This window comes from Rattus rattus, chromosome 18 (genome assembly GCF_011064425.1).
Source record: "Rattus rattus isolate New Zealand chromosome 18, Rrattus_CSIRO_v1, whole genome shotgun sequence".
In the NCBI taxonomy this organism is placed as follows: Eukaryota; Metazoa; Chordata; class Mammalia; order Rodentia; family Muridae; genus Rattus; species Rattus rattus.
The window spans coordinates 39,418,375-39,433,537 of NC_046171.1; the positions used below are offsets into that span (position 1 = coordinate 39,418,375).

Genomic DNA, 15,163 nt, shown 5'->3' on the forward strand with positions numbered 1-15,163 from the left:
ATAAACAAAGGGAAAAAGAAAGAAATAAACTTAAGATTGTGAAATGAGAAGCCGGAGGGCTGTGTGTGTGTGTGTGTGTGTGTGTGTGTGTGTGTGTGTGTGTGTGAGTGAGTGTGAATACAGTCCAGCACAGGGATATAGCAGTGAACCCTTTGCCCCTTAGTTACGGGCAGCAAATCTGTTTTAGTGAGTTAAAAGACTCAGCTTTAAGCTCTTGCTTCCCATTCCCTCCCATTACCAGGCCCAGGTTTCTTCGTTTGAAGCCGCTCAAGAATCAGCAGTCTGAATACTCAAGTTCAGTCTCCACGAGACGCCTTCTCAGGCGCCCGCCCGCAGTAACCCAGAAGCCCGGGGCATTCCTCACAGTTTTCTTATCTGTGTGGTAAAAGCAGGATGCAGCCTAATTGGCTGCTGGTTCTCTCTGGTAAACGCGGGAGGTTTCTGTTTTAAGAAGTAAAGTCAGTTCTCAGCGGTTGATTCACTGCCCCACGGGGAGACTGCTGAGCAGAGGCTTCCTCTCCGTAGAGATTTGCATACAGCATCCACTTCCTGCTCGAGAGCCTGCTCCACCACTTACCTGGACCTGGAGAGGGCGAGGGAGGTCTGAGCGGCCCGAGGTGGATCCCGGAGAGCAGAGCCCGCGACCACCCCCTGGGCCCGATCGGTGGCGATCTTAGGTAAGCGAGCTCATTGGTCCCTGCCTGCTCTGACCTCTTTAACCACTGACCGGCTTTCCAGTCCACTGCCTTCCCGGTTGCCAGAAGGTCCTGATCTCACTTCCCTCCGCCCTCACGTCCCCACGTCCCCACCTTTACCTTGTTCATCTGGAGGGCAGTTTGAGCTGGGACAGACTGAGTGCCTGCAAGAATGTGGCGCCTCTTTAGGGTTTCTCTCGGGCAGGCCGTGGGGCTGCTCAATTAACTCTTTAAGGGGAGGGTCACACCGCCACAAGCTGCCTGCTTGGAGTTTTCAGTACTCATAGTTAGCTGTCAAGAAATCCAGGTACGTAGTGAGTTCAAGGACAGCCTGGGTGACGTAGCGAGAACCTGTCTTTAAAACGAATCAAAACTGTTTCTCCAAGGAGGGAGCCATGATAGAAAGGATTAAGTACTTGGCTTTCAGCCCAAGACACTGGCAGGAAGGCCAACTCCCAGTTTTTCCCTATTTTACGCTGGGAGAAAATACCAACAGCACATTCTCGGGTCAGAAAGTGCTCGACCCCCCCACCCGCACACCCCGGCAGGCCTCCATTCCCCTTAGCCAGTCATTTGCTGGGTCTGGATGTTGCTGGGAATGCCAGGGGAGAAACATTGGATCTTAGAAGCCGCCGCCTTCTCTGCGACTTCCTAGTTCACAGTGGCCTCTTGGACACAGACAGAGACTTTTTTTTTTTAAGGGAGTCAGTGGAAAGAAACCAAATTAATAATTGAAGAAGAGGACAGAAAACTTGCCGTCCAAGTTCTCCCTCCACTTTGCGTGGGTCCATCTCTTGAGCAATTCTCGTTGGCTCCCAGAAGCCTGGATTTCTTCATCTGCAGAGCGTGTGCGTGTATGTGTGTGCATGTGGGCGCGCAGGCACTAACATGCTTATGTCTAAATTCCTTTCTAAGGAAACAAGGCCAGGGCAGTCCCAGAAGGGTACCATGATGGGTGGTCTCTAAAGCATGTTTTGTTTGCTGATTATTACACATATAAAATTTACCTCTGCTACTAGTGCATTAGGAAGGCTTTGCTTCTTATATTTTTCCAGCCCCCAGAACCTGGCATGCCATCAAACGCTGTAGAGGCACTCAATCTTGCACGTAAACTTAAAAAAAAAAAAAATGTTTTTCAATTTCCCTCATCTGCTTTCCCGGCCAAAGGTAAAGCAGCTGTCAGGGCAGGCAGCCTGTGGCGGTGTGTGTGTGGGGGGGAGTCGGGGGTGGGGGAGTGATGGGGTGGAGGGCCGGAATGGGGGGTGGGGAGTGATGGGGTGGGGTGGGCGTGGGGTATCAGACCAGCTCTGCAGGAGAGCTGCCTAGAATCCAGCCATCATTTCTGGCTTTAACCACATAGGGGGAAATGGGATTTCTTGAATTTAGCTCATGTCCCATGTGTTTGCTGAGAGGCAAGGCAGGCTCCAGAGCTGGCAGATGATCCCGTGGCAGAGGCCAGGAGCTGGATCAGGAGGCACTCCAGGCCGCAAACAGTCCGTGTGTGGGCCTTTAATGGGAGGGGAAAGGGAACAGAAACCCATCAGCCCCATGTAAGGCTGGCGACTGATTGGAGTCATTACTGGCTGGCAGACGCACTGGATCCTTAACCTCTTCCAAACCACTGCTTTAAGGAACATTATTATTGTTTCTTTTGAGCAATTCCTGACAGTCAGTACAGTTCCAGCAGGTTCTGGCTGAGGGGACTGGTTTGGAACTTTGGGTATTGTTAAACTCTCTGTAGGGTGTCCATGAGGTCTATACCAGACACCTCTATGTATTCCAGAATAAGGGCACCAGACTCCCAACACATTTGCTTGTGGCGACTTCTTGCTTCTTATTTCAAATCCCAAAGCGTTACCATCTGAAACCGGGGTAGCGGCTGTATTTCTGCCAGACCCACGTTGATCGTAGACGGTCCACTACAGCCACTCTTAACTTGGAACTGGTGTTCTTCCAAGTCATTCCACACAGGACAAGTGTGAGGAGGTGGGCGATGCAGCCATTCTGATGTGTTCACTTCGTGGGGCTGCCTTGAGCAGGGCGAGGGGCCAGACAACGTGGCAGGACCCAGGGGGTGGGGTGGGGTATGTTCCTAGCCTAGCGATTCTCAGAGAGCCCAAAGACACACAGTGTTCAAGCCTGTACCTCCCTGGATGAAGGGTTAGTGACTTTCAGACACACTGAAAATTAAAGAGGAGAAAGTCCTAGGTAGATTACGGTGGCGGAGTTTGTCTAAAGGAAATCAATGTCTTACACATTGCAGAATGGAAATCTCAGATAGATCCTGAATTCAAGTCATTTTCTGCAGCAGGCGATTTTAGATTAGTTCACGTCCATATGAACTACAGGCAGCTGCTGTAGGAAGGAGCACAGGTGGAGGTGTGGCCAACTTCCAGGTCCTTCCATAGCCAACTAAATGGCCCTTAAACCTGGATCCTATTTCTTTATCAAAGTAATCCAACTGGCCTTCCTTAAGAAGCATCTGATGGCTGGAATCTAGAAGCTGTCCCCCAGGCTTCTCCTGTTTTAGTTCCGGAAACACAGCTCCCTCCCTCCCATCCCACATTCCTTGTCTCCGGCCCAGCATGCCTCCTAGAGCCCACAAGTCCTCCAAACTTGGCGCTCTGCTCACTCTCCTTGTGTACAGGTGTGCACTCAGGCCTTCTCAGGGACCATCAGCTTTAAAGCAGCCATGGAAGGGTGGCCTTCGGTCCATGTGTCAGCCCTTAGCTTGCTGCCACTTTGGCTCGGTTCCCTGATGGCACTGCTGAAAGCAAGATGTTTGGGTAGATGGGAGAACCTCACGCAGCCTGCTCCCCTTTAACGCCCGGCAGACCCAGTCCGAATGGGGTCTTGGCAACTCCCTCAGCGATGAAGGAAACCTGGCTCCTTTGCCGCATTGGAATCCTGTGCCCAGCCCTCTCTGCCGCTCCTCTCCGGTCTCATGCTCGTCTCTGAACTTTTTCTATCCTGAGTCATCTGCCTAGTCATCCTGGCCCCTGGCCCACTCGGCGCATGCGTGCCTCGCCCCAGACCCTTTCTATACCTGTAACCCGCCTAGATTACAAGGTCTTATTCCCTCCCGTAGCCCTACGGATTCCCAGGCCTTTCCCTCTCCTCCATACCCTTCCTGTCCCTTCCACTTCATTCTGTGGCCTGAGCTGAATTAGGTACACTAGAAAGAGCGCCTTATGTGAAGCAAGCACACAGACAGACAGACAGACAGACAGACAGTGGCAACAAAAACTCCTGACCCGGCTTGAGATTGTTTCTCTAAATGTTTTTATTACCAGCTCTCAGTGTGGTAGGCGGTCTGATCCCAGAAGTCTCCCTTCCCCCTTTCAAGTTCGGCACGAAGTCCCAAGTCCACTTTACAGAGCAGAGCACTATGACCGCCCTGGGCTTGTTGTGAGTCTACCTCGTAAGGTGCAGCAAATGTTCCCGTGTCAACACGGCTCACGCCGCCTCAGAGACTCTGGCAAATCGTACTTGAACAGCTTCTCTCTCAGGGAAATTCTGCAAGTAAGCTTGGAAGTTTGCTCCCTGGGGTTTGGGTCACTCGGGTGAGCTGGACTAGTCTTCTACTAGCTAAACCAATCAGGATAATTTGCATACATTTGGGCAGTAGGCAAGGAAATTAACGAGTTCACAGATATTTTTAAAAAATCTGTGATTAGAAACACTAAAAAAAGTTACTCTTTGTGACCAGCAAGATGACCTGGCTTGTAGAGAGAGATACTTGTCACCAATCCTGACAACCTGAGCTTGATCCTAGGAATCAAGGTGTAAAGAACCTAAACCTGGGTACCATGGTATCCCAGTGCATTATATAAACAATAAATAAATGGAAAAAAGAAAATCTAAATTATTCTCTGGGGAATAAAAAATACCTTGAGGATCTGTGATTGAAAATATCTGATCCAGGTCGGGTGGTGGTGACGCATGCCTTTAGTTCCAGCAGTAGGGAGGCAGAAGCAGGCAGATCTCTGAATTAGAGGCCAGCCTGGTCTACAGGGTGAATTCCAGGACAGCCAGGGCTACACAAAAGAAATCCCGTCTTGAAAAAACTAAAAGAAAAGATCTGATCTGAGTTAGAGTTTAGGATCCTCCGAATTATTATTAATGGATCTATAGTCATTTCTTACTGCCACCTGAAATATTCGTGCCGTTGTATGCCTTTAGGACTCTATAGCCCTTTTGGTAACTTAAACAGTATTTTTGTTTTTTAAAAAAATTCAGGATGGGGTTGGGGATTTAGCTCAGGGGTAGACCGCTTGCCTAACAAGCGCAAGGCCCTGGGTTCGGTCCCCAGTTCCAAAAAAAAAAAAAAAAAAGAAAAAGAAAAAGAAAAATTCAGGACTAGGGAGATGTCTCTGTGGGGTAGATTGCTCGTTGCCCAAGTTTCAGGGCTGGAGTTCAGACCCACGGAATCCACCTAAGAGCCAAGCATGTGTGGCAGCCCTCCTGGACTCTCCAGTGTTTGGGAGACAGAGCCAGGGAATCTAATGAGCAAAATGGCTACCCACAACATCGAGGTGGGAGACACCTTGCCTCAGTATATACGGTGGAGTGTAAATCGAAGAAATACGGGGGTTGGGGATTTAGCTCAGTGGTAGAGCGCTTGCCGAGGAAGCGCAAGGCCCTGGGTTCGGTCCCCAGCTCCGAAAAAAAAAAAAAAAAAAAAAAAAAAAAAAAAAAAACAAAAAAAAAAAAAAAAAATCAAGAAATACAGCGTGGAACTCGGTCCTCTACATGTACGGACCTGCAATTAGGGAGGACACGATATGGATCGAGCGAGTGCATATCACACCGTACCCCATACAAACAAACACGCGGACATTTTTTTTAATTCAACCTATATAGTGGCACGTGCCTATAATCTCGGCATGTAGGAGGTGGAGGCAGGAGGATCAGGATTTCAACGCCAGGATCCATGAATCCATCTCAAAATACAATCCACAAATCCAATCGGCTGGTGATCAGCTCGTCTTGATTACTTGGGAACTGTTGTGCCTCGTATTAATTACGCGGGCTGTTCACTCCTGCCCTCCTTCTGGCTGTACGTTAGTCTTCTTCCAGGGACACAACCCACCAGTCTTTGCCTCAGAGACGTCTCCTGGAAGCGATCCCCTTTTGGGCACCATCGCCATTTATCATCGTCCTTGGTGCTCTGTCAACCAGGTTTCAATTTATTTTGAATTCAGTTTGTGATTAAAAATTAATGAGATCCAATCAAGTGCTTTTTTTTTTTTTTTTCCCCAAATCAAGATGCCTCTGCAGTCTGCTGGCACCCTCCTTTGTGACTGCTTGAGGGAAGGAAACGCTGGCCGCCTCCTTGCAGCTTTACAGGGCGCTGGAGGGGTGTGTCCATTGGAGGGGTGTGTCCACGCCCCTTCAGGTCAAGGTGAAAGTTCGGAATCCTTGTTGGCTGCCTGCCCACCCAGATAAACAGCCTCCGCGCAGGCTGTTCATCCCACAGGTTCTAGGGCTGAACTGTTACTGGCCATAGGAACTTGAGAAAGTTCTTTAGCCTTCCTGTACCTCAGTTTCCCCATTATAAAACAGAACCAACAGCAGTACCCGTCAACTCAGGTCACAGTGAGAATTAAATGAGTTATTGTGTTTCAGGAATAACCACCATTCAGTGAAGATTAACGAAAGATAGGTCAAAGAGGGCAACCCTTCTTAACCAGACCCATGTTATCTGGCTTACTATTTGCCACATCTGCATAACCTTTTGGAGCACTTGGTAACCTGTAGCCCTTGGGTCAAGGGTAGCCTAGAGGTCTCTCTCTATTCTTAGCCTAGTGCTAAGAATCACTTTTATGTTAATTTAATTTTTTTGGTTTTTAGTGATTGTGTGTGTGTGTGTGTGTGTGTGTGTGTGTGTGTGTTTGTTTGTTGAGGTGTGTAGTATACATATGAGTGCGGTTGCCTGTGGTGGCCAGAGGTAGCAGATCCCTCTGGAGCTACAATTACAGGTTGTCGTGAGCTATCCAATGCGGGCGCTGGGAGCAGAATGCAGGTCCACGGGAAGGCAGGAGACATTCTTAACCATTGAGCCGTCTCTCTCCAGCCCCCATCTTTATGTAGTTAAAGGGCTGCCTAAAAAAGAAAGGAAGAAAAGAAGGAAGGAGTGAGGCATTGAGAGATGGTTCAGGGGGTAAGGGCACTTACTGCGCCAACATGAGGACCTGAGCTCAAATCCCCAGTGCACATGGAAAGGATGTGTACGACTGTGCACACCTGTGGCCCAGTGCTGGGGGGCAGGGGCAGGCGGATCCTAGGACCTCACTTGTGAGTCAGGCTAGGGTCAGGGAGAGACCCTGGCTCAGGGATAAAGTAAAAGCAACTTCTCTATCCTCTGTGGGTGCACACACATACACACACACACACCTACCTATATACACACACCTACCTATATACACACACCTACCTATATACACACACATACTCACACATACACATACTCACACACACTCACTCACATACACACACACACATACATACACACACACATACACACCTACCTATATACACACATACCTGTATACACACACATACACATACACATACTCTCACATACTCACTCACATACATACACACAGACACACACACACATACACACACCTATATACACACATACCTATATACACACACATACTCACACATACACATACTCACACTCACTCACATACATACACACTCATACACACACATACGCACACCTATATACACACATACCTATATACACAACATACTCACACATACAATACTCTCACACTCACATACTCACACACATTCTCTCACACAGACACACACACAGGCACATGTGCAAGCACGTGCATACAAATGTGTACCCATCTGGGCATGTACCACACAGTGAAATACAAGAAAGAGACAACATATGACCCATAAATCAGAAAGGGTATGCTATTTGGCCCTTTTTAGGAAAAACTTGCTAGCCCTGGAACTCAATTGCTTGTGGCAATCGCTCGGAATCCAGAGGTAGACCTGCCTTCACCAAGCTCTTGTGTGGCTCTGGAAAAGCTCCTTTATGTGTCTCATTAAGGAATGGCAGGACGCTTCCTGCCTGTGGGCCAAGTCCAGATGAGCTAATGTGAGCTCAGTGTGGTGGGAGAGATCTGAGCAGAGTTGATGCAGCTCAGGGATCCTGGCTGAGCAGTGTACAGAGAAAGGCTGGAGAGGGGAGCTTGAATAATTCTGTGAAAGGGAGACCGGGGCACATGTTGTCTGTGGAGTGTCAACGCTTCCGACTGTAGGATAAGATCTTGTCTGCAAACCCAATCCTGCGTGTTGGGGGAGGGCAGAGGATGTCCGCCTCAGACCTAGGAGGGGGAAAGGAAAGCCAGAGGCTGAGAGCAATGAAGAAACCAACAGAGCTGAGGAGAATGAAGAGGGCTGGAGAGACTAAGAGGCTCCTGCTCTTGTAGAGGACCCGGGTCAGCTCCCAGCACCTCCATGTTGGCTTACCCTATCTGTAACTCTAGAGGATCCAGTGTCCTCTTCCGACCCCCGAGGGTGCCAGGCACAGACAATTATGTGGACAAACACTCACTCACACATAAAACATAATTTTAACCAGCACTCAGGAGGCAGAGGCCTACATCGAAGTCAGCCAGGTCTAGGAAGTTACAGGGCAGCCCCGAATACATTGAGACCCTCGAGAACAGAGAAGAGTCCAAACACAAGAGCTGGAAACACAGCAAGTGCAGCTCTCGGTCCACAGTGGGCGAGGGAAGCTGTGCCAAGACGAGGGCTGCTGTCTTTAGAGTCAGGCGGAGGGCGTGTGAGCCCACCGCTCGCCTGACTGGCGGTTCACTGAGACAGTCATTCGGTGCCTGGCCTCTGTTTGCAGCTCATGCCCAGCCCCAGCGGCTACGACATTTTTGGTTGTTTGGGGTTTTGTGTTCTAAGGAGCTCGCCCTCTCCTCATGGTTGACGTTAGTCCTTAACCTTTGTGAGCATCCGGTCAGCGGTGGAATCTTCCCTTTACGTTTTTAACAGAGATAGAGACACACTCAGTACAGATTAGAAGAGGTGCAGGCTGTTCTGAAGCGTGAGCCCCGCCCCGCCCCGCCCCGCCCCCTCACCAGAGAGAACCAGCATTCCCCTTTCGGGATGGCATGCGCCCATGCAATCTTACGTCACCCAGGGCCGTGTGGCACACTGTCCTGTTTTTTTATTGTTTTAAACTTAATGCGTTTGGACCTGCCCCCACTGCCTTCCACGTGCAGGTTATTTAAAGACAGACTTTTGGTTGTCCAGATGCCCAACACGTTTAAAGCCCAGAGCCATTTGTTTTAAGTCTGTTACCATCTTTATAGACCCCACTTGGAATGACGTGCGCACTTCTCCGTGGAGGAGAGTCTTACAAGTGAGATTGCTCCGTCAAAGGGCACAGGACTTTTACAATTTCGATAGCTTTTGCATTCCTTTTGGCAAAGCAAGGGAGACTCTGTTTACCTGAGGCACTTAAGAATCAGACGTAGCAGCCCTGCCCCATCCCGGACTCCCAGCCAGAACCCCACCCACCAGGTTTCCCTGAGGCCCCTCCGTTTCCTCAGAGCGGGCCACAGGTTAGCAGGCATGCTTTAGTACTCCAGGCCTGACAAGTCTTGGCTTCCCGGTTTTTCTGAGCCGTCCCAGCAGTGCACACTCCAGGGCTCCCAGGGGCTGACGACCAGGTCTCTGTCTGCTCAGAGGCCAGGGGCTCTCTCCCAAGGTCAAGGCTGGTGAGCAGGGATTTTCTCTGTCAGTCAGGACTTGCCTTGACGGGAGTGCAGGCCACACCAGGGTGAGCGTCACGGGAACAGGACATGGAGCTAGCCTAGAAGAAAACGAGGAAAGTGGAAATGGTTAGCAGTGGGGGGGCGCTGGGTTGTTTTTAAAAGAATCATATTTTTTACAACGTTTTACTACAGCTAAAAGCGAGTCTCTGATAACCCCCAGTGCGGCTGCTCCCCGGGGCCAGCCAGGAAGGGTTCCCCATGTTCTGCCAGGTCTGAGCAGGGCTCGGGCTGGGAGGTTCCATGTCTACAAACCAGGGCCCTACTGACTCTTCCAGGGACCCGTCCAGCTACAAAGTACTGCTGTACATAGACGCAATCATGTATTCAGTCAACAAATCTTCACTGAGCACCTACTATTATGATTTCTAGGTGTTGAGTCTTGGTGCACCTAGAAGATGAGAAGTCATGTGGTCAGGAAGTTAAACTTTGGAAACAAGCCGGATTAAATATTTCCACTATGTATTCGTAGGGTGGTAACGATTGCTAGAGAAGAGTGGGTGGAGGTGAGGGGAGAGTATAAGCACTTTATGAGGTGGGGAGGGCTCAGGGAGACCTCACTGGGAAGGACCTCTGGGGAGAAAGGAAGGGAGCCATGCAGGTTTTTGGAGGGAAGAGCATTCTAAGAGGCAGCAGCAAGTGCAAAGGCCCTGGGGTAGGCTCCCTGTGCCTTCCTGTGTGTACTCGCTCTGAGTCGGATCCAGGGGATGACAGACAGGACGGTGCTGTCTGTGTCCTTAGGAACCATTTCAATAAGCATTCACTGTCTAGCCTTCCATCTTCTTTCATTCGGCACTACTTGGAGATAGGAAGCCAAACAATTGGAGTTGAGCGTATGCTTGGGGGCGGGGCTGCTAACTTGGAGTAAGGGTCCACTGTGTAGTGACTCACTTAAACTCTCACGCTCGCCCGCCCGTGTAGCTTTGTAGTCAGTCATTCCTGTTGCTATTGTCTTACTGGGAGGGTTTTTGCTGCTGGGACAGGTTTATTTACTGTCACCTGCGGGGCCATGAGCCCCTTTACGTGCCAGTTTTAAGTCACCTGAGATGGTCACACTTCATCTGAACCTGTGATTTTTAGCTTCCCGGTAGCCCCTGAGCTAAAAGAGCCCAATCTGCAACTTCAGTAGGTCTTTCAGTAGGAAGTACTTGCCACATTGGAAAACCTGGAGCGTGGAGGTGGGGGGGTGGGGGGTGGGGTGGGGTGGGGTGGGGCAGAAACATTCACACCTGAAGTGTTTGGAATTTGAGCAATGGATGCAAGTCGCATGACAGGAGCTGGAGAATGTCATCCTCTCCTCTCCCGGGTCGCCTCTCTTCACCTTCTCTGTCATGCGTCATGCGAGGCTCACAGATGCATACAGATCACACGGCACTCCCCGCCCTGGAGAGGCTGCTGTTTTCCTAACTGGCTGGGTTGGCGAACACGCTGCATAGTGCACCCCATTTTGTAGCTGTAGGCAGAACTGTTAGGATAACGGGAAACGGTGGTGTGCATTTAAAAATAATAAAATGTTGGAGCGTTTTATACATTTTGGGAGGTTCTTAGTCGTTTTCAAAAGTTCTAAGGAGTTTAGACGGTGGGGTCTCTTCCGAGGAGGGAGGCTAAGAGCAGCTACAAGCTGGAGATGTGCCCTGTGTGCCCAAAAAGGGGCTCAAGGGTTGTGGCCGCGAGTGAGTGAGAGAAGTGTTTTGCTCCCGGGCTCAAGTGAGTCTCCTGCCTCAGCCTTCTTAATAACTGCAATTATAGGCCTGCGCTGACATGCGTGGCTTTCGGTAGACAGTTGAGCCCACTGGATAGAGACATCGCTCTAGTTCAGTACGTGTTTGCCTGCCGTGTGAGAAGCCCTGGGCTCTATCCAGAAGTAAACTGCTGGCCTACCTGAAAGGCAAGAGGGTGTGGTGCAGGCCGTCTCCTTCCATGGGAGTGGGCGCAGGGTGCGAGAGACAGTAAGTCCCCGTTCTCCAAAAGCTGCGTACCCTGGGACTTCAGGCGCAGTGTGCGCTCGGTCGACGGTGGTGGTTGAAAGGCTGCGTACATCCAAAGTTAGAATTTAACGCGCCACGCACCGCCTTTTTCTCTCCAGTGTTTGAAGTGTGCTGTGTACAAAGGCCCTCTGTAGAGGAACCCACTGGGATTTCTTCCCCACACATGCTTGCTCTGAAACTTCCTGTGAACCCCCAGTGTCCCTACAGCACCCCGTTTCCCAGACTTTCCTCTATTTGCCCTACCGAGGGGCATCATGGCAACTCGCTAATGATTAGACAAAGGAAGCCCTCCCTTGTGTTAAGTTGATTTTCAGAGATAAAGGCAGTTTTGCTTGGATGGAAGGCGGCTCTGGGGGCTGAGGGATAGTTTAACAAGCCTTTGGTCTCGCTACCTTCCTTGCAGGCTCAATGCCCAGAGGTACATACATCCTCCAAATGACCCAAGCTGTTAAGTGGAAATGTCACCGTGACCTGTTTCAATGCGTTTTAAGCTTGTTCTTTCTTTCTTTTCTTTCTTTCTTTTTTAAAGAAACTTATTTGGTTTTCAATTAAGCAATCGCCAAACGGAGTAAAAAAAAAAAAATTAAGTTCAAAAGGTAAAAGTCTTCCTCCCTCCCGCTCCTCTCCTGCCTGAGTGTGGGGACTGTGTACATCCTGCATCCTCCGGGCACAGAGGAGGCTACACCACCACCATACGCTGTCCTGCTTCTCACGCTAAAACCACAAGAAGCAACCAGCAGTGTGCCCTGGACGGTTGTCCTGCATCAGCCCCTGGGATTTTTTTTTCATCACGCATTCCAAGCTCACAAAGCAGCCCAGTTTATGACAATCTCTCTCTGTCCTTGGTGTGCGGCAGTTGATTTTCACCCATGTTTCCCCCTTGCTGGTAAGCAATTCCTACCACAGACCGACTTCTGGTCGTGTTTCTTCAACTGCCTTCCAGAGAAAATATCTTAATAAGCAGAATGCCTTTGCCTGCAGGGTAAGTAAACAACTTTCTGTGATTGGGGCCCTGAGAGCACAATGCTGTCACGCTGCTGTTAATTTAAACCACATCCTGAACCAGGTCCTTTAAGGTCATAAAATGGAGACTCCAAACAACTGATCTATCTTCTGAGACGGGCATGTTTTCTCTTGTTCCAGAAACTAGAATGAATCGAAGCATTCCCGTGGAGGTTGACGAATCAGAGCCCTTCCCGAGTCAGTTGCTGAATCCGATCCCAGAATCTTCTCCAGAAGAGGAATTGGAACCACCTGCCCCAAATACAAGGAACACGGCACCCAGCAGCTTGTCTGTACTCCAACGCTCTCCCCTGAAACTCGCGAATCACCAGCCTGTGTCGCAACACGTCACCTGCTTGCGAGCTAAAGTCCTGGAGGAGAGTGAAGCCAGTTTCCTTAGAAGGCACCCTGATCTCGGCAAAGATGTTTCCTCCTGCTCCTCTGTCAGTGAGCCTGGGTCTGAGCTTGGAGCCCTCTCTCCAGAGCATCGGTTTACACATATGGAAAAACGCGATAGATGGCTGGGATCTCAGCTTTCAGCAGCTTCTCCTGACACTGGCCATGACTCAGACAAATCAGACCCAAGTTTGCCTATGGCTTTGGCAGACTCCTCCAGTAGTGGCCAAGAGATAAGGCCCCGGCCCGGGTCCCGGCCCCGGCCCTGGCCCCGGCACCACAGGAACAGGGCAGCCCCAGATGTGCCCACGATAGACACTGGGTATGATTCCCAGCCCCAAGATGTCCTGGGCATCAGGCAGCTGGAAAAGCCCTTGCCCCTCACCTCCTCATGTTACCTGCAGGACCTCCCTGGGCCTCTCAGGTCCAAGGAATTTCCCCAGTTTGAACTCCAGAGGTATCCGGCGAATGCGCCGATGCTGCCTCTCGATCCTTCCCCACAGGTTCCATGGAGTTATCAGTACTGTCGTCCCGGAGGGCCCTATCACCACCAGGCGCCATGTAAGTGATCGTTACTGCTTCTGGACATTCTGGACTAGGGACCGAGGAAAGGAGACCGAGCAACGCTGCCAACGTCCAAAGACTAGCAGTCAGGGAGCATTCTCTGGTGCAGGCGTTTGAATGGGCAGTTGGCTTGTGAGGGGGCCTTACAAGTGCATTTTGTTAGCCAAGGCCAGCCTCACTTCAATCTCCAGGAGGCTTAGGACAAAGTGGATCCCCCCGATGAGCAATTGAAACATGACTCTAGACAGAGAAGACCCTAGTGAGTTCTAGAAAATCCGTCTGTCTTAGATCTTGGGGCTTCTTTTTGGGTTCTTCCTTTTCCTGTTCGTTCCCTGTCACAGCTGGCAGAGAACGTGGGCGGGACCTCGTGCCTGCCGAGTGCCAATCACAGCACAGGTGTGGTGGATTTCTTACCTATGAGTCACTGAGAACTGAACTTTGGCAAGGCAGATGTTGGGTTTAGTTCTCCAACGTTTCCGGGTTAGTTTAAAAGGCTTTGGGAATTCTACCTCTCCTTACTTAAAGATACCTTTTCTAGTCAGAGCAGCAGTTTGCTCCAAATGACATATGCCCAGGAGTTGAAAGGGGGCTATTTCCTTTACCCAAGTAGAATTCCCTATTATAGGATTTTTGATATATTTACTTCCAGTGGGCTTTTTTTTTTAATTCTTTGCATACCTAATGTAAAATACTTTGCAGTGATATTGAATGCACTTCACCCTGCATCGCTTTGAAATGTTGAATTGTGCTAGTGAGATGGCTTGGTGATTAAGGGCACGTGCTGCCAAGGCTGATATGCCACAGAATGGAAGGACAACCATTTTGCATTGTTCTCTGGCTTCTATGTGGGCACTGTGGCACCGGAACACACACACACACACACACACACACACACACACACACACACACACACACAAAACACACAAAACACATACACATACAAACACATACACACCCAAACACACACAAACACACATACACAAACACACACACAAACATACACACAAACACACACACAAACACACACACATGCACACACACATACACACACACACATGCACACATACACATGAACATGCACGCACACACAAACACACACAAACACATACACACAAACACACACAAACACACACACACAAACACACACACATATAAACACACACACACACACGCACATACACTAAACTGTTTCAATGCTGAACTGAAATATTAGCATTAGAAATATTACTGAGTTACCTGGTTCTCCTTGTCAGCCATTGAGAGTTCTTCCAGTTTTCTGGCCCAATAGTCAATACTACAACAGACATTTTTATCTGCATTTCTGATTAACTCCTTAGATAAAGGTGCAGAAGTGTGAATTCTAGTCAGAAGCCTTGTGAGTTGCAAGCAGTTGCCTTTATCTGTCGCAGGCGATTGCTACATCTTGATAGCAAAGCAGGCGTTGGCTCTGATAACGAGTGTCTCAGGAAGACCTTCCCCCTGGAAAGTATTCTCCTGTTGAGCCTTTGGGGGTCAGCACTGCCCCCTTGGGCAGCCTCCTTTTGAGACAGACATATCCAAATGCGGACACTTTGAGCCAGCGTGCCTTCCCCGTGCCCTCCGTGTCCTCTCTTCTATCGACAGGGCTGGAGGAGAGTGTTTGATCCGAAGTGCAGAGAGACGAAGGGCAGGCAGGAGAGAAATAGGGCTGGACATGGGAATAATTCAC

At 49.8% G+C, this 15,163-nt stretch overlaps 1 protein-coding gene across 1 annotated transcript in view; it reads left to right on the forward strand.

The window, feature by feature from the left end:
- Positions 1-573: 573 nt before the first annotated feature.
- Traf3ip2 (TRAF3 interacting protein 2) overlaps positions 574-15,163 on the forward strand; it is a 43,252-nt gene continuing 28,662 nt past the window's right edge. Inside the window, exons 1-2 of the mRNA XM_032888672.1 lie at positions 574-677; positions 12,637-13,452. Coding sequence (XP_032744563.1) covers positions 12,645-13,452 — 808 coding nt within the window. The 5' untranslated portion in view covers positions 574-677; positions 12,637-12,644. The remainder of the gene's footprint in view (positions 678-12,636; positions 13,453-15,163) is intronic.